Raw genomic sequence first — 19,405 nt, forward strand, 5'->3', positions numbered from 1 at the left:
CACTTAGGAGGACACTGACCACCAACAGGTATTACCCCCTGAATCCTCTAGAAGTACCCCTTCTAAATACTTCTGTATTACTTGCATCAGGAGTTACAATCACTTGGGCCCATCACAGCTTAATAGAAAATAACCGAAAACAAATAATCCAAGCCCTACTCACTACAATTTTATTAGGCATCTACTTCACCCTATTACAAATCTCAGAATACTACGAAGCACCCTTCACTATCTCTGACGGCATTTATGGCTCAACATTTTTTGTTGCCACCGGCTTCCATGGACTTCACGTTATTATCGGATCTACATTTCTTACTGTCTGCCTTATTCGCCAACTATTATATCACTTCACATCAAATCACCATTTTGGCTTTGAAGCCGCCGCTTGATATTGACACTTTGTAGGCGTCGTCTGACTGTTTCTTTATATTTCCATTTACTGATGAGGTTCCTATTCTTTTAGTATAACCAGTACGGCCGACTTCCAATCAGCTAGTTTCCATAACATTCGAAAAAGAATAATTAACCTAGTACTAGCCCTAGCAATTAACACCCTTCTAACCCTACTACTAATAATTATTATATTTTGATTACCCCAACTCAATTCCTATACAGAAAAAGCCAACCCTTACGAATGTGGATTTGACTCACTGAACTCTGCTCGCATTCCCTTCTCCATAAAATTTTTTCTAGTCACTATTACCTTCCTATTATTCGATTTAGAAATTGCCCTGCTATTACCCCTGCCATGGGCTCTCCAAACAACAAATCTTCCTGTAATAATCAAATCATCAATCATATTAATTACTATTCTAACCCTCAGCCTAGCCTATGCATGAACTCAAAAAGGACTGGACTGAACTGAATTGGTAAGTAGTTTAAGTAAAACAAATGATTTCGACTCATTAGATTATGAAAAAGTCCAATGGCATGGAAATCTGAAATATCTGTCTGGTTACCACACATACATACACCTGTGCTACATCATTAAGTTAAAAGACATTGGAGGTTGGGTGTGGTGGCTCACGCCTGTAATCGCAGCACTTTAGGAGGCTGAGGTGGGCAGATCACTTGAGGTCAGGAGTTCATGACCAGCCTGGCCAACATGGCAAAACCTCGTCTCTAGTAAAAAATACAAAAATTAGCCTGGTGTGTGGTACGAGCCTGTGATCTCAGCTACTTGGGAGGCTGAGGTGGGAGAATTGCTTGAACCTGGGAGGTGGAGGTTGCAGAGCTGAGATTGTGCCACTGCACTCCTGCCTGGGCAACAGAGTGAGTCTCTGTCTTAAAAAAAAAAAAAAAAAAAGACATTGGAGACACAACCAAAAAGCAATTGCAACATGTAGGATGAAGAAATAATTTCCTGAATATATAAAGAGTTTTACCAAATCAATAAAAAGAAACTCCCCAAAGAAAACATAGGCAAAGTCATTGAACAGACAATTCACAGAAGAAACAAAAATGGCCAATAAATATCTTTAAAAAATTTCCACTGGTAGTCAAGATATACAAATGGAAATAATGACTTTGGCCTAAAGGTGGCAGAATACAGTATTATTTTAAAACAATAATGTTCAGTGTTGGAAGGGTTTGAAAAACAGGCACTCTCCCGATGGAAGTAGACATGTCTAGAGAACATTTTCACCATAGTGCCAGAACTTGAGAATTTTGATATCCTTTTATACCACAAATCCATATCCAAGGAAGTATTCTAAGGAAACTTATTGGTCAGGGTCCAGTCAATTGATAACTGGCATAGGAAGTTGTCATGGATGTACAAGGGCAGAGCTGCAAGGATGTTCATGGGGCTCATTAAAGCAGCAAGAAATTGGGAATGACTTGGTGGCCTCCTCAGGGCCAGGTGAAGAAGGCTGAGCAGCTGAAGCATGGCCAGTGTCCCCAGCCTTGGCGGGACAGTCCTATTGGAGGGCCGTCACCCACCTCTGGTGTTCACTCTTCCAAGGCCAGCTGGGTCTCCCAGGGGCCTGCACCCCAGGCCGGTCTGACCCTCCCCGTGGCCTAAGGTGAGCTCACCGTTTAGGCGGGTGATGGTCCAGTTCTTCCGCACAGCCGCCGGGACAAAGGGCAGCTCGAAGACGTAGGGGCCGATGTTGGGGTCGATGTCGGCGTCAGCTGCTGTGATGTTGATGGCATTCAGGTTGGGCTTCTCGCAGATCTGCGCCTCCTTGGGCAGCAGCTCAGGGGCATTGTCGTTGATGTCAATGAGATAGATCTGGAGGGTTCCGGTGCCGCTGGCCGGGGGTATCCCTGAGGAACAGACACAGGTCACCATGCGGGCCACTCCTGGTTCTCCACGACCAACCCACAGCTCCACACACGACACGCACACAACCACACGCAACATACACAGGGACACATCTACAGCCCCCCAGCCGGACACGGCCGGCCACCCCTCAACACAGCTGCACAGGGACTGACCCACAGCCCAGCCATGGCTCTTGACACCCTGCCACATGCCATGGGCAGCCACACCACTGCGTACGACATCTCAACAGACACTGCAGAGCACACGGCCACACCCACACCTACAGCTGCACACACGCACAGAGCCATGGTGTACAGCACCTCAGCAGCCATCCCAGAGCACACGGGCACACCTGCAGCTGCACACACGCACACAGCGGGGTGCGGCATTCGCGTGGAGCCCTCATCACATGCCCTCCACCAATGCACAAACTCAGAGCCACTGAGGTCACAGCCACGTGCTGGGGACTCACTCCCGCTGGAGAGCCAGGGAGGGGTTCTGAGGGTGCTGGGCTCTGCACTGGCCCCTGAGGGCTGGGACCCACCCACCACATCTTGCCCTCGTCTGGGACTTAGGGCAAAACCTTTCCTTGCCTCCTGGAGTTTTGCTGGCCTCACCCAGCAGAGCCCCAGGGTGCTGGAAGCCCTGAGCCCATGATCGCATGGAAGAACTGCTGCCTTTGGAAGTGTCTGTGAGAAAGGCAGGTGCGGCCGCTCCTGATGAGCTTTGATGGAAGCTCCCTCCTGGCCCGGCAGGAAGTTGCCTTGGAGGACCCGATGACCTCTGGCCTCAGCATGGAGGGAGGTGCTCTGCTGAGCCCCCCGAGCTCCTCAGGGGCCGTCCCTGTCCCTGGGGCCTTCACATGCTCAGCCCCTCCTCAGCCCAGGCCGGCAGTGCTGATGGATGCAGGCCAGGCGGCGGGAATCTGGGGACAGAGAGATGCCCTGTCTGTTCTTCAGGCTGGCAGGCGGCGGCAGCAGTGGCAGGTTCTGACTGTGGCTTTGCCCCTGATGGCAGCTCCTGACCTGACATTAACGACGACATGTCTTGACTGAGGCAGGCGAAGCATGTAAAAATATATCCCACAGGATGTCTCTTGAATCTTCTAGAAGCTGCATCAAAACACATTTAAGGGGACGCAGGGCAACGCTACCTTTGAAAACTGCTTTGAGATGTCGCTGAGGGCACAGCCCGTGATCAGAGAAGCACAGACAGGTTCTGTTAACTGGAGGGCTCCTACTCCAGCCTGCACACCCAGGCTCACTCACATGGCGTCTGCCACATGCGATGGATGCTCCGTCCAGTTATGGTCTCACAATCTCTTTTTCTTTCTTTCTTCTTTTCTTTTCTTTTTGACAGAGTCTCACTCTATTGCCCAGGCTGGAGTTCAGTGGTGCCATCTCGGCTCACTGCAACCTCCGCCTCCCAGGTTCAAGTGATTCTCCTGCCTCAGCCTCCTGAATAGCTGAGATTATAGGCGTGCACCACCACGCCTGGCTAATTTTTGTATTTCCTTAGTAGAGACGGGGTATCATCACTTTGGCCAGGCTGGTCTTGAACTCCTGACCTCATGATCCACCTGCCTCGGCCTCTCAAAGTGCTAGGATTACAGGTGTGCGCCACTGGGCCCAGCCTGGGCTCACAATCACTTTCTAATTTAACCTCAGGGCTTGAGCTGCGGCAGGAGGGCCGTCAAGGGGAGACGCTTCCCCTGACCAGGGCCCTGGGCTCAGAGGTAGCTGCACAGCTACACGGCCCCAGCTCTGTGGACCCCGGCGGGGGAGGCGGCGATGGCTGGGGAGGCTGGCAGGGACGTGACCACGTCCTGTTTTCACCTGCTGTGGGACGAGCGTTTGCGCAGTGACGACCCTTGCCCATGAGGCTTCATGCACAGCCATTCCAAGAGCCCACCAGGTATGGCCTCACCTCGGGGCCTTTGCGCACACCGTTTCCCGACCCTGTGACCCTCCTCTGCCACCCCACCTTCCCCTGCTTGCTCCTCTGGTTCCACAGCTCTTGGTCCCAAGGTCAGCTCCTCAGGGCGGAGCCCCTGGTCACTGCCTCCCAGCCACCTGTTTTGTTTTCTCCCAGCTCTTCTTGTTGCCTGAATCATCTGTGTGACTGGTTTCTCTCCGGTCTCCCTGGGGCAGACGCTGCTGAGTCATCCCCAATATCCATTTTCTGCTTCCTTTTAAGAAAATAATTCGAATCCTACATTTTGTCTGGGATCATCACTGTCCACCTAGAAGACCCCATTTCCCAGCATCCCTTGCAGCTGGGGTGGCGGCATCAGTAAGTTCTGGGCTTTGTGAGCTGTGGGTGGAGGACTCGCATGGGGCTTTCTGAAAGTCCTTCGTAGAGCAGGTGTGTGCCTGTGCCCTCCCCACAAGGCCTTCTGTTGGCCAGAACGTGGCTGTGATGGCTGGAGCTCCAGCAGCCATTCTGGACCATGCCATGGCACAGTCAGGGAGCCCCGGGTCTGGGATCTGCCCCTGGGTTGCCTGCCTCCAGGCTTCTTGGATGTGAGAGAAAAAAAAGCCTCAATCGTGCTGCAGTTTCCTCCATCGGCATTCACTGACCTGGGTTCCAGCTGACACACTCGGGCTGTCAGCCACGCCAGGGCAGGGCGTCGCTGTGTGCTGCTCACCGATGAGCAGCTGCAGGCATTCGGCTGGTACTCAGCGAACAGCAGGCCGGGCCGTCATCACGGCCACAGCAAACAGGAGCCCGTGGTGCCCGAGCCAGGCGCTTCCTCAGTGCTCTGGTGACTCAGACTCGTTTGATTCTCAGGGGTACTAAGACTCCCCCAGCTTGGCAGAGGAGGAAACTGAGGCACAGAGAGGTCAGGTCTTTTCCCACTGGTAAGCAGTGGTACTGGACTGATCTTCCGTTTCAGAATCTCTGCTCCCACCCACCTTGCCTCCATGCCTCTGAGAGCATGTGACCCGTAGGGGGCTCGGCCAGCTCGCGGGGTTACTGCAGCTCCAGGAAGGGGTGGCCACTCCTTGAGATGCCAGCCCACGTCCCTCAGAAAGCCCCGCGTGCTCTCAAACCTTCTTCCCGCTGCCTCTGCACAGCCCATCCTTGCCCTCCCATCCAGGATCCTGAGGTCGTCTGCCGTGCCACCTGCTCCGGGACCTTGCTGCTGCCCTCTGGACTCCCAGGGTCCTGGAGGGTCTCATGCTTCCTGTTGTGACTGAGGGCCACAGGGGTCTGCGCTGTGGGTGGTCAGAGCCACGAGGGTGGCACCCCAGGGGCTGCTGACCGGTGGGGCTGGGCCTTCCCCACAGGACGGGGTCTGTGGCAAGGGTTGCTGGCCAAAAGCATTTGAAAACTGTGGACCTGTTTCCAATGCCTCAGTTTACAGGCAGCAAAACTGAGATGCAGTTCAGGTTGCAGAGTGCAGCAAGGACAAGGCTGGGATGACCAGTGCCCTGATGCCCCTGGAGCCTGTGGGTGAGTGACGTTGGGGGGATGGACGGGGCGCACCTTCGAGCAAGCAAGTGAATGCCGGGGAGGGGGCGGAATCAATGACTGACATGGGAATGGGTGGAGGTGGAGCATGGCCTGGGGGCCCTGAGATGATGCAACCCTGATCACCGCTGTCTGCGCAGACGTCCCCTCAGCCCCCCCGGGTGACCCTCTGGATGCCTGCTGCCCTCTCGGGGCCTGGCCAGCGCCCTCCCTCGCCCACAGAACCAGGACATGGGAAGGCCGTCGAGACAGCTGCCTCCTGGGGGTGGGCCACACCGTTGTCAGCTGCCAGGAAGGTGGCCTCGTAGACGTTGTTTTTGGTGTAGAGGGACTCGCGGTCCAGCACTGCCGCTGTGGTGATCTGGCCGTTGGTGGCGTTGATGTGCAGCCAGTTCGCCGGGTCCGACAGCTTTGAGTATCTGTGGAGACCACAAGTGCGGGGGGAGGTAAGGCTGGGGTGGGCGGGGCCGCCCTGGATCCCAGGCCTCCGTGGCCCTGGTTGGGCAGCTGCACTGGCCACACCTCCAGGGCCTGGGCCAGGGCCAGTATCTCCGTCTCCTTGGAGACCCCCAGGCGTTGTCCTCCTCTAGGGCTTCCCCTCCACCTTGGACTGCCCCCTCCACATCACAGGACAGGCCTGTGGCCTACGGGCACCGAGCTCATCCAGTAGTGGGTGGTCTCAACTCAGAAGGACCCGGTGGGCAGATGCCCTCATCGTCCCCCTCGAACGGACAAGGACGCTGAGGAACAGAAAGGGCAGGAGGTTGCTGAGTCTCAGGGCTATGAGAGCGCAGCCAGGATGGGGCCGGCCTGCATCTGGACAGTGCTGAATGTGCAAGCGCCGGTCACAACACTCATGATTGGTCAGGGGCTGCATCTGGCTATCCGGGACTAAGGGCTGCTGCTCCCTCCTGGAAGGACGCCTCAGGTTAGGGATGCCCCCGACCACCCATCTGGGGGAATTCTGGGCTGTGGATTTCATGGGGTATTTCTGGACCCTTCTGTGTGGAACCCGGGAAGCTGCAGGCAGGGACGAGGCGTGTCCTGTGGACCTACCTCACAGCCTGCTGCATGAACCGGTCAGGGTCCACAGCTGAAAACGTGGTCAGCACGGTGCCAGGGGGCACGCCCTCCTCCAGGCGGATCAGCTTGTGGTTTGAGGGGAAGTAGGGAGCCTCATTGATGTCCATGACGGAGATGGTCACCCCTGCCGTGGACTGGAAGGACATCTGGATCCCACTGGCCAGGGGCGCCTGGTTGGACACCATCACCGTGAGCATGAAGGCTCTGTTGAGCTCGTAGTCGACTGCCTGGAACAACAGATTGGGGCTGGGAGTGACCTGGCACAGCTTCCGGGGGGCTGGGCATGGGGGGACGTGCGGGAAGGTTGGTGTCTACCCCTCTCTGAACCATGTCCAGCTCTTCTCTGCCCTGCTTTTTAGCCTGGAGGCCCCAAAGGGTCCCATCTCCCAGGCACCCTTGTCTTCTGGTTCCTGCTGGGTTTGGCTGATGGCAGGAGAGAGGGAGGGGGTCTAGGCCTCCCAGCCCCTGTCCCATGCTGTGCTGAGGCAGAAGCTGGGCTCCTCCTGGGGCACTCCAGCCCCTCTTCCTGGCCTGGTAACCCCATCCCTACCTTCCTCCTTTGAGCCTAGTGTGGAGAAGGCTCCTGACGTTGTTGGTCAGGGGGGCCTCATCAGGTGCAGGGGGTCAAATGGTGGCCCCCAAAAGACATGTCCACCTGGGACCTGTGAATGGGCCCTTATTTGGAAATAGGGTCTTTGTACATGTAAGTTAAAGACAGAGGCCCTCATAAGAGACAGGCAGGGCTGGGTGCGGTCATGCATGCCTATGATCCCAGGGCTTTGGGATGCTAAGGTGTGAGGATTGCTTGAGCCCAGGAGTTTGAGGCTGTGGTGCACTGTGATCGCACTGTGATTGCACTCTAGCCTGGGTGACAGAGCGAGGCTCTCCAAAATTTCAAAACAGAGAGAAAAGGAGAGGGATATTTGAGACACACAGGTGCAGGGAGGAGCCATGTGGCAACGGAGGTGTAGTCTGGAGTGAGGCAGCTACAGGCCAAGAAACAGGAGAGAGGCAGGCAGCGGGTTCTCCTCTAGAACCTCCCAAGCGAGACCGTTCCTGCCGGCACCTTGAATTTATGTCTCTGACTCCCAGAGCTGGGACAGAAGACAGTTCTATTATTGTAACCCACCTGGTTTGTGGTAATTTGTTACCGCAGCCCCAGGCACCACCATGCCAGTTCTGCAGCTCCCATCACTGCTGTACTTGGCCCCTGCATCCACACAATCTGTGGTGCCCTTCTGGTGCACTGGGACCCAGGCTGATAAACACTACAGCTGCAGTTCTGCAGTGATGCTGTATTATCAGAAAAGCTTCGCTCAAGCCTTTCCTACACATTTTGGGGAGGGAGGGAAGTTACATGGAAACAGCTTGGGGCCCTGAGACATTCAGTGGCAAAGCTTGCAACAGTCTCACTGGAAAAAAACACAACACAATGTGTTGCAATTGCATTAAAAATTCTGCTTAGATATGTGCAAAGTAACATATGCATCAGAGTATTCATTGTGTAGTATGCGCAGAGACAATATGCTGGAAACGACACAAACATCCATCAGCAATGGTTGGCTGCACGGCCTGCAGTACATCTGCACGGGGAGACACTTGCAGCTGTAAAGAGGAATGAGAACAACCTCTGTGTGCTGAAGAGGAGAGGTTTCCAGGATCTACTGGTGGGCAAAAAGCAACCCACATAGTGTGCACCTTTTGTGCAAAACAGGGAGAAAAATACTATTTGTATATGTATTTGCTCATGTTTGCAGAAAGAAACATGAGGATAAACCAAAACTAATAAAATGATCATCATTATTAGAGAGGAGGAATGGGGTCAAAGTCAGAGCTGGGAGTATGAGTTTGTGAGTTTGCTATCTATTTCTTATCATAGAGCTTTGATTTTTTTTCAACAGAGTCTTCCTCCATTGCCCAGGCTGGAGAGCAGTGGCATGATCTCGGCTCACTGCAACCTCTGCCTCCTGGGTTCAAGCAATTCTTCTGCCTCAGCCTCCCCAGTAGCTGGGATTACAGGTGCCCGCCACCATGCCTGGCTAATTTTTATATTTTTAGTATACACGAGGTTTCACTATGTTGGCCAGGCTGGTCTTGAACTTCTGACCTCAGGTGATCCACCTGCCTCGGCCTCCCAAAGTGCTGGGATGACAGGTGTGGGCCACTGTGCTCTGCCCAAAATGTGCTTTTGAGGGTGATGCATTCTGACAGATTTAGATGTGGAGGATCATGAGGTCTGGTAATTTAAAAAAGTACTCCTGCAAAAAGTGCAGATTGCTGTGCAGCAGCGTGCCCATCACTGTGAGATTTACATAATGCCACGCTTCCACGCAATCACTGCGACACCACGCTTCCACGCAATCACCACGACACCACGCTTCCATGCAATCACCGTGACACCACGTTTCCATGCAATCACCGTGACACCACGTTTCCACACAATCACCGTGATACCACGTTTCCACGCAATTACCGTGATAACACGTTTCTACGCAGACACCATGCTTCCACGCAAATCACCGTGATACCACATTTCCACGCAATCACCGTGATACCATGTTTCCATGCAGACGCATTTCCACACAATCACTGCGACACGTTTCCACGCAATCACCGTGATACCACGTTTCCACGCAGACACCATGCTTCCATGCAATCACCACGACACCACGCTTCCATGCAATCACTGTGACACACTTCCATGCAATCACGACACCGTGATTCCACACAATCACGATACTATGCTTCCACGCAATCACGACATGCTTCCACGCAATCACCATGACACAACACTTCCACACAATCACCACGACACCACACTTTCACGCAATCATGACACGGTTCCACACAATCATCATGACACAGTGCTTCCAGGCAATCGGGCCGGTTCCTCCTACTTCTAGGAATGCCTGGAAACCTCCATGATAAGCAGTGTAAGACATTTCCACTTAGAGAGGAACTTATCTGCTGGAGAGATCAACCAGCTTTCCCCAAGAAGCAGGAAGGCACCATGTGCCCCCACTGATGTGATCTCGCCATGTTCCCGCCCCTCGTGAGCTGCCTGCAGGCAGGAAAGCCAGGCACTATCCACGGTGGAGCAGAAAAGGCCAGTTTGTGGCTTTGGAGCTTCATAAGCTGAGGGCCACAGGAGAGACAGGAAGGAACCTGGGGTGTTCCACCCACGAGGTGCTGTTGCTCTGAACCCCACTCGCCATGCTTAGGGCCGGCAGTGAAGCACCTGAGGCTGAACAGACCCAACCCTGCCCCTTCTCTGGGGCCACCACAGCCTCTCAGCATCTGATCTTTCCAAGCAGGAACAGCCACATAATCTGGTATGTCACACTCAGGACTTCTTGGCACTGCTATGGAATAAAATATTTCAGTACATAAAGAAGAAATTTAAAAATCACATCAATAAGGCCAGGTGCAGTGGCTCATGCCTGTAATCCCAACACTTTGGGAAGCTGAGGCAGGAGGATAGCTTGAGCCCAGGAGTTCGAGAGCAGCCTGGTCAACATAGTGAGATACCATCTCTACAAAAAAAAAAAAAAAAAANATAGTCCCAGCTACTCAGGAGGCTGAAGTAGGAAGACTGCTTGAGCCTGGGAGGTCAAGGTTGCAGTGAGCAGTGATCACACCACTGCACTTCAGCCTGGGCAACAGAGTAAGACTCGACTCAAAAAATAAAACTGCCTAAATAATAGTATTGGATGGGCATGGAAGGAAAACTGAGATGGTCGCTCCTGGAAGCCCATGACTGCCTCCAGGAGGGTCTGCAGGGAGGGACAGAGATCACAGTTCTGGTCCTGGGTCCCCACTGTCCCTGCACTGCCCCTGGGGGTGACACGCAGTCACCGCGACACCATGCTTAGGTGAGCCCTCATCCTCCCCAGGGGTGTCCATCTGAAGGAAGGTGTGGTCCCTGCAAGCCTCCCTGAGTCCAGAGTGAGATGCCTCGTGGCTCCATGATGCACACTGTCACCTCTCACTGCTTTGGTGCATGACCCCACCCTGACTCTGCCACCCCTGGAGCAGGGGCTGTGCCCTGTACCTCTGCCTCCCCAGCACCCAGCACAGCGCCAGTGTGGGTCATCTGTACCCCATGGGTGCCTGGGGGATAGAGGGGGTGGGCACCCCCTTGTTCACCACCATTGCCCAGGATCATCTGGGGGTTGTGTGCGCCACACAGGGGTCTTGCACCTGCAGCTGTCACCCTGCAGGACCTTCCACGGCCCAAGCTGACTGCAAGTCTGATGGGACACCTGATCCAGAATAACCCAGCACCCTCCTCTGAAAAGTTCTACCAGGGGTCTCAGGTTCCTCCAGGTCTGGCCTTGGTTCCTCTGTCTCTGGACTCCAGATGCCTCCAAGCTCCCAGCGCCTGCCTGCACCCACATCGTGTTGGGGTCCCCCCCAGAGCTGACCACGCCAATGCCAGCAGCTGCTCCCCCAGGCCCTCCAGGAGTTGGCTGGGACGGGGCCACTCGTGGGGCTGGACTGTTTCATCACGTCGTGGTGGCGCTATGAACAAGCCCCTGAGGGAAGTGGTCTTTCTCCCATATTTATTGGCTCACGTTCCCGGGACATGGAATAACGCTGCATGTCATGTGTTAAAAAATCTTGTCATGAGTCTGAGCAAGGAGGACTTCCAGAAAGACTATTATGGCCAATAAAAGCCCACAGGAAGATAAAATAAAACACATTTGTAATGGAGAAATCAATAGGTAATTTGCTCTAGCAGTTTCAATTAGCATGGCTGGATCTACTTGCTGAGGCTCAGCGTGGCTGCCGCCCACACGTGGCCATGACCCTTCACTCAGAGGTGAGCAGCTGGGCGGAGTGGGCGGGGCCAGGTGGGGACACACCAGGACGTCTGTCCTGCTCCCCTCTGATGGGAGACTCAGGGGCTTCCATTCAAAGTCTCACTCTGTGCCCCTGTCGTGGGGAGGAGTTGCCTGAACGGAGGGCACCAGGACCCCATCACTGACCTGCTCTCCCCTGAATTCCCACCTGCTCTCCCTGTATTTCTTGCCACCTGTGAGCCTCCCACAGGAAGGCCACCTCTGTCACTGCCCAAAGGGAAAGTGGCAGAGGCCGGTTCTTGGCTTTTGAGCTTTAAAACTGAAGGCCCCGGGTGAGACAAGAAAGAACCTGGGATGAGCCTGGGCCTGGGCCTTCCTCCTTCAAGATGAAATTTCACAGCTGGAGGAGGGAGACAAGAGGCTGTGCTGGGCCCTGAGCAGGGCATGATGGTAACAGATGGCTTATTTGGGTTTGGGGACCTGAGAGCACAGAAGCTGTGTGTCCACCTCAGGTACAGCCTGGGAGGTGGCAAGGCTCATTCCTCACCCCCCGCTGGTGTGGCTAGGGAGATGGAATTGGAGTGTGGGGCAGGACAGATCTGGATGACCGGCCTGAGATGCCTGTGCACTTCTTTTGACAGTGGCCAAGCTGGACCCCAGAAGTGAGGGATGATGCAGCCAGGATTTGGGTGACTGATGACTGAGGACCGAGGTGACCAGACACTTCTGACAGTTGCCCAGGAGTGCTCTCCTCCCCTGCACAGGGCACTGCATCAGCCCAGAGCATGGACACAACTGTGGGAAAAGGGAGGCAGAAGAGATGCCAGTCTACCACTTACCACCACCTGGGGGGACCCAGCTAAAAACAGAAGCTAAGTCGGTTTAGAGAAGGAAAGAGCACACTGCTGCATTGCTGGATTTGGGGTTTCCAGTGTGTACCTGACATAAAATATTTCAGTGATTCCTCCTCACCATCCCCTCTGCAGACTATATAAACTACTGGAGGGTGGGAGCAGTGACCTGGTCAGGTCTGCAGTGTACATACATGATATGGTGCCTGCTCTTCTGAGGGACTCAGGGGGCCATTCATGGAATTAAAGTAACCTTCATGCTCTGGGGAACTAAGCAGGGAGAACGATCAGGAGCCTCTCCCCAGCTCAGGACAACAGTGACAATGATGACAATGAGGATGATAATGACAACGATAATGGTTATGATGATGGCAGCAGCTAATACCACTGATTCAGTCATTACTTTGTGCCAGGCACTGTGCCAAATCTTTTATATCCAGGGTCTATTTCAATGTGAGTCATAAGTCTCTGGGCATAGGCCCCACAATTTGCCTCATTTTATGTTTGAGGTCACTGAGGCACAGAGAGATTAAGTGGCTGGTCCACGCCAGGGGTAAGTGAGCAAAGAGCTAGCATGGGAATCTAAGAACAGATGCCCTCAAGACACTGGACGTCTCCTGTGGGCTGGGCCGAGAGGTCCCTGTACTGACCTTCTGCCTCCTGCACCACCGGCCACTCCCCAACCCCTCCCCTCCACCCCGCTCCCCTGCTCTGAAAGGGAATGCCTGAAAAGATGAAGTCTCCACCAATGAACGCAAAACCAATTTTGGAAATGTTTTCTAAGATGAAGCATCCCCAGACTGAATATGCACCTTAAACAGACTCTAAATTGAAACTTCAGAGAAAAGCACCATAGGGAGTAAAAACAAAAATGAAGGAAGAAGGAAAAACTGTGGTTCTCCTGTGGAATGCTACCTAGGACACAATGACCCGTGACTGTGGGGACAGTGTGGCTGTGAGTCTGTGCTCGAGACTCGAGCTCCTCAAATTTTAAAATTTATTTCAAAATTGACATGCAGTAAGAGTCACTCTAGGAATGTTAACAAGTGTACGGAAGCACGGCCAGCCCCGCGGCCAAGGTGCAGGAGAGTCCCGTCTCCTCCACGCTTCTCTCGTGCTGTGCCTTTGCAGTCCCCCCACTCCACCCGCCGGCAAACCACTGAAGGGTTTTCTGTCCCCACAGTTTTGTCTTTTCCGGGACGTTCTGCAGATGGGGGCATGCAACAGGCCACCTTTTGGTTCTGACTCATCTCACTTAGTGTGACGCATTGGAGACTCATCGCGTGCCACATGGATCTCCCGTTTGTTCCTTTTGATGACTGAGCAGCTTTCCCATTGTAGGACTCTTGGACTTACAGCTGGGGAGAGGTATCATGGGGTCTCAGGGCCCCTGGGCTGGGGACTCTCAGCTGAGCCAGAGTTTCATGCTGCCTAAGGAGGTCTTGGACCCCTCCTCAAGCCTCCTGTCCCCTCCTCATGGCATTAGGAAGGTTTCAGGCTGGTCAGACGGTACCATCTGGCCATGTCAGGATGCCCTGGAAAAGGACTGGGCTCTGAGCAGACACAGCCCAGCCAGCTCCCAGCGCCAGCTTCAAACCTGTGGAACCTTGTCCTGAACACACACAGACACCTTGGCTCAGACAGGCAGGGCCAGCGAGGAACCTGGATGGTTAACAGATGGCTTTATGGCAGAGGGAGCCGGTTCCAGTCCCAGCATGTACAGTCCCTGCTGTGTGATCCTGCGTGTGCGCCCCCAGTTATGCCATCTGTGAAACACAACAAGAATAGCAGCTCCTTGGTAGGCGTGAGGACCAAGTGAGATGGGGTGAGGATGGCACACCTGGTATCGGTGCCCAATCAATGTCACTGTAGCTGATCATGCCGGGGCCTGGCCTGAGGCTCCCTGGCAGTTTCAGGGTGCTGGAGATCTGGGGATGTGCAGAAATAGGGACAGTGCCAGTTCTCTGGGTCATGAAGACTCGAACCAGCTGCGGCCCTTCTGGGCCCTCCCCTGGCCCCAGGCGCCCCTTCTCTTCAGGCACGTGCAGCAGGCGGTGCTGTAGGAATTTGGTTTGCTCCTCCTTGTGCCCAGTGGGGAAGACGGCTGCTGTGAAAAAGGCAAAATGCACCCCAAGTCCCAAATCTGAAAATCTGCAGATTTTCACATCTGGGTTTCAGCTGGTGGGTGCCAGCCCGCCTGTGGGTGCGGAGCGGCAGCACCTTTGTCGTTTCTGTGGCTCTGGTGGGAGACGCAGGGTACCAGGAAAGGGCTATGTTTGTTCCCCTGAGCATGGCAGGTCTTCAAGCGTCCCAGGCCTGAGGGATGGGGCCTGCAAGATCTGAGTCGATTCCAGGGTTATTCCGCCGAGGCTGAGCCCGCACCCAGGAAGGAGAAGCGCAAGTCCCAGTGGGATCTGTGTCCTGTGCTTTTCCCAAAGCGGGTTTTGAGGACGTCAGTATTTAAAGAGGAAAGAGCAGACAGGAGAGGAAGGAGGAAAAGAAAAAAAGCGGGGTCTGGGTAGGCAATGAGACAGTGGCTATATCCTTGCCAGGCTCTGCTCTGCGCTCAGTGGATCTGCATTTCACAGAAGCTGGGGTAGGTGTGTGAAGCTGCAGTTACCTGTGTGGCCACAGAAGGAAGGCAGCACCGCGAGACTCAGTCCCCACGCTCCACTTCCCTTTGGCATAGTGGGTTTGGGGTCCTGAGGTTTTATCTTCCTCTCACAGGCCCCTCAATGGCCTCAGTGCCATTGACGACCGGCTGTGGGGGGCAGGAAGCACAGGCAATGGGGAGATCTTAGCTGTGCAGGTGGCTCGCAGGCAGTGCTCATCAACATCCTGAGAACCAGCATTCTGCAGACACGCTTCGGGAAACCCCACTCTCACTATGTAGACAGAGGCCTGACAAAGGGAGGGTGGAGCTGGGCAGGAGACCCCAGTGGCTTGGGGACAGGACGTGGCACAAACTCAGTGGAGGGTGGCCCGCTGCCAAGCTGTCACATGGCAGAAGGTCAGTGAATATGGCCGGCCGTGCCCACCTGGCTGCCGTCAGCACCTCCTCTGCTGCCTCCAAAATTCATGCCCCACCCACTTGCCAGCCAGGGCTTTCCTGCTGTGGGGAGACGGCTGCCAAACAGCTGAGCCCCGGGGGAGTCGTTCTCCCAGTGGCCTTCTCAGGCATCCCCAGCTGGAGGAAGAACCCGAAGGGGATGATTCTCCATCTCAAGAATTAGTTCCTGGGGTGGCGGCCCCCAGGCCCTCCTGGGACCCTCAGTCCATGCCCCACAGACTAGTTTGTGCTGTACGCTTGGAACCAGTGGCTCCTCTCTGAAGAACAAAAGAGGGCTCCGTGGGCCTGCTGAGGGCCTGGCCCAGTGCCACGAGGCCCATTCTCTCCCAGGATGCTGGAGCTTCCCTGCAGTTGGCTGTGCTCTTCCACCTTCCGTGGCTGTGATGCTCTGCGCAGATAGGGCCAGGCAGGCGCATGACGGCTGAGGCCACCAGCCCCTGGGCTGGGCAGGAAGCCACCTTCCCTGGAGTCCTTAGGGGTCAGGCTTTCCCCACCACATCGAGCCAGCCTTCTTCCTTGGTACTGGCCCTTTCTGATCTATGTTCGCCGATGAAGGTGGTAGGGCTGTATGTGCTCCAGCTGCAGAAGTGGTCCTCCAGGGGCAGGGCAGGTGAGACAGGTGCTGATCTCCTTGGGCTGAGGGCTACCCTTTGTGTTCCCTGGGAAGGCCACAGAATCCGAGCTGTGGGAGTCAGAGACGCCTCCTTGGAATCACAAGCAGGAGATGGGCCGAGGCTCACTGCTCACTGGGGAAGAAGGCCCCAGCCAGCGCTGGGCTCAGAGCTCACTCCTGTCCTCTGCCTGCATGTCACATCCAGTCTCTGTCACCTTCCCATGAGCAACGTTGCCGGCAAAGCGGCTGACGATTCACCTTGTGTGTTTCTAGGGGCCAGAGCTAGAATACTAGCTCGAGGTCAAAGGAGAAAGGGTTTGCTACATCTTTCCTCGCCATGCCCAGTCCCTGCGCACACAGATCTGACTTTGCCACTGGGGGCGCGATTGCGCTAATGCCTCACTCTGAAAATTCGTAATTCGCGGGGAAGCGAAACGTGTATTTTGCCTCTTCTCTAAGAACTATCTCTCAAGGTGAAAAAATAGCCTCTCTTGAAGAAGAAGGCTTATCTAGAGTTAGGGGTGGAATGCTGTGACATGTTAATTTACTTTCAAACATATCAGTCAAAATAAAAAGATTTAGTAAGTAGCAAAATGTTAATGAAATCTAGGTGATGGGTGTGCGGAAGCTCATTTTACTATTCTTTCCGCTTGTGTGTATATTTGAGTATTTCATACAATAAAAACGATGAAGACATTTTATAAGATTTCTCAGGAGAACTGGGCTTCACTAGCTTGCTTAGAAAAGGGGTTATTAAGAAAAGGAAAAAGATGACTTTGGGGTGTTGAGAAAAGACACGGATCCTGGAGAAGGCCTATTTTCTTCCCCTGTGATCTCCTAACATCAAGCTCCCCTCTTCCTTGGGAGAAGTTTGGGAGACATGCCCATAATTATGCAGTGTCTGCTCTGGCTAAGAATGGTCATGTGACTAAACTCTGCCCAATAAGATGTGAACAGGTGTTCTGGGAAGGTCCTTCAATAAAGGAGGGGCAAGCCATTCTTCCCCCTTTCTGATTCCCTGCTGTCTGTAAAAGTCTTGTAATGGCTGGTGCTCTAGCAGCCATTTTGGGCCACGAGGGGCCCTGAAAGGTGTGCACAGCAGAGCAGAGGATAGAAGGAGCCAGGGTTTCTGTTGATTGTGCAGCTGTGACATCGGCCTCAACTGCCCACCTCAGGACTCCTCTCACGTGAGAGAATAAAGCTCTCCAGTATTTAAGCTTCTGTGGTTAAGTCTCTGCTCCCGGCCGCTGAAGGAAGTTTCTAAATGATCCCACCCAAAATGAAACTTGCTTTCCCTTATGCTTCGGCAGATCCTGTCCAGCTTTAAGCTCACCTTTCTGTCACCCCCGCCCTTTTCTCTAAAAATGCCCAGTTACTCTTGCTCTTTTCTTCTTAGTCCTATTCAAAATTGTTTTGGGACAGTAGCTGCTAAACTTCTTCACACGAAGTTGTAAACGATCGCTAAGTGTTACGATATAACTCCCAATCTGCCCTTCCAGGGGAATATGAATTGTAAGTGTAGACAAAGAGTTAGGTTAGAAGACTGAATCGCCGCTACTATAATGATAGAAAAACACATCTGACCAGAACCATCGAAGACATTGAGCCAGTGGTTACAAACCCATCTCTCTCCAAAACAAAAGAAGCACAACCAAAAAGACAAAATCCGCAGCTCCTGAATGTCTTCCCAGCACAGTGTGACCAAACATTCAGGGGACGGATTATTACAGCATCACATGACCCATCTCTGGGACAGAGAAATACTCTTGAGATTAGCCTGTAACCTTGATAGCAAAACCCAGACGAGGATGCTGTAAGCCTAAATCACCCAGAAAAGTACACGAAAAACTTCAAATATCAGCAAAACAAATTCTCCAGCGTGTTACAAAATACTACCTCACTACTCAGTGGGATCTACCTCAGGAATGCAAAGACGGTTTAACGTTGGGAATTCTAATAATGAAATACACCCATTACTATAGTAGGGGGTGGCAGCAAATATACAGACATTGAAAAGGGAATGGGAAGGTATTCTGGGGGGGTCTGCCAAGTCCCTGCAGGTCACGTGACAGGTCTTTGTGAAGGTTGTGTCTGCCTCCAGCAGGTTGGGTTACCTGTCTGCCCTTGGATATTAGGGGGGCACTAACTTTACACCGAGTATCACTCCTGTTTCACTGTCCCAGGGAGTGTGCAGGCGGCAGAACCTGGGGTGCCTGGCAGGGTGCGAGAAGAGTACGCACCTTCACCACGGTGACCATGCCTTCATTGGTGACGGGGTCTGTGCGGACAGTGAAGTGCCCGGAGGGATCCCCACTGATGATGCGGTAAACGGCGTTCCAGTTTGGAGAGTGAGGCTGATCTCGGTCCATCACCGTGAGGTTTGCGACTACGGTCTCCACACGGTTTTCGGGGACCTCCCCTGCAAACTGCAAAATGGAAGGAAAGAATGTTACAAACCCACGTTAAGTGTAAATATGTACAGAGAAGTGCACGTAGCGTATGTGTGCAGCTCAACGAATGTTCACAGACAGAACACACTGTGTCAGCCACGCCCAGATCAGGAATCAGAGAAGACAGGCTGCTCAGGGGTGCACAGGAGTGCGCGCCTCGTAGCACGGCTGCTGGGGCCCCGCTGAAGCAGGCGTGCAGACCTGCCCGGCAGGTGCGTCAGCCTCGCGGCCGCAGAAGAGGACCACTGATGGAGCAGCTTCAACAATGGGTGCTTCTTTTCATTCCCAGTCCCCACCCCAGACCCAGACCCCTTCCAGGTCCCAAAGTTTCCACCTGTACTGGCTGGATGGTGGCCCCGAAGATATGGCCACATCTCAATCCTTGGAACTGGAAATGCCCCCTTGTAGGAAGAAGAGGTGCTGGAGGTAAGGATTCTGAGCCGGGGAGATTTTTCTGGATTATCCAGGTGGGAGCTAAATGCTACCATGTGCATCTTCAGAAGAGGGAGGCAGAGGGGATTTCACAAAGAAAAGACACAGACACATTCAGAGGGGGAGGCCATGGGAGATGGGGGCAGAGACTGGAGTGATGACACCACAAACCCAGGAACACCACGGTGGCCAGCAGAACCTGAAAAAGGCAGGAAGGGTTCTCCCTGGAGTCTTTAGAGGGAGCAAGACCCTGGTGATTTCAGACTGACAGAATAAATTCCTGTTGTTTCAAGCCCCCCGTTTGTGGCCATTTGTTGCAGGAACCTCATAAGCTCATGCTGACTTCTGATTTGTTGCAGGAAAC

At 53.7% G+C, this 19,405-nt stretch overlaps 1 protein-coding gene across 1 annotated transcript in view; it reads right to left on the reverse strand.

Annotated features, from left to right (window-relative positions):
• Positions 1–2,034: 2,034 nt before the first annotated feature.
• The window catches only part of LOC108541616 (cadherin-4), a gene marked incomplete at its 3' end in the record, with an annotated part of 687,309 nt that continues 669,938 nt past the window's right edge, over positions 2,035–19,405 (reverse strand). Inside the window, exons 9-12 of the mRNA XM_017891180.1 lie at positions 18,400–18,585; positions 6,797–7,050; positions 6,017–6,159; positions 2,035–2,268 (exon numbers count right to left, since the gene is read on the reverse strand). Coding sequence (XP_017746669.1) covers positions 2,035–2,268; positions 6,017–6,159; positions 6,797–7,050; positions 18,400–18,585 — 817 coding nt within the window. The remainder of the gene's footprint in view (positions 2,269–6,016; positions 6,160–6,796; positions 7,051–18,399; positions 18,586–19,405) is intronic.

Source organism: Rhinopithecus bieti, unplaced genomic scaffold, assembly GCF_001698545.2.
Source record: "Rhinopithecus bieti isolate Rb0 unplaced genomic scaffold, ASM169854v2 scaffold_20477, whole genome shotgun sequence".
NCBI lineage: Eukaryota > Metazoa > Chordata > Mammalia > Primates > Cercopithecidae > Rhinopithecus > Rhinopithecus bieti.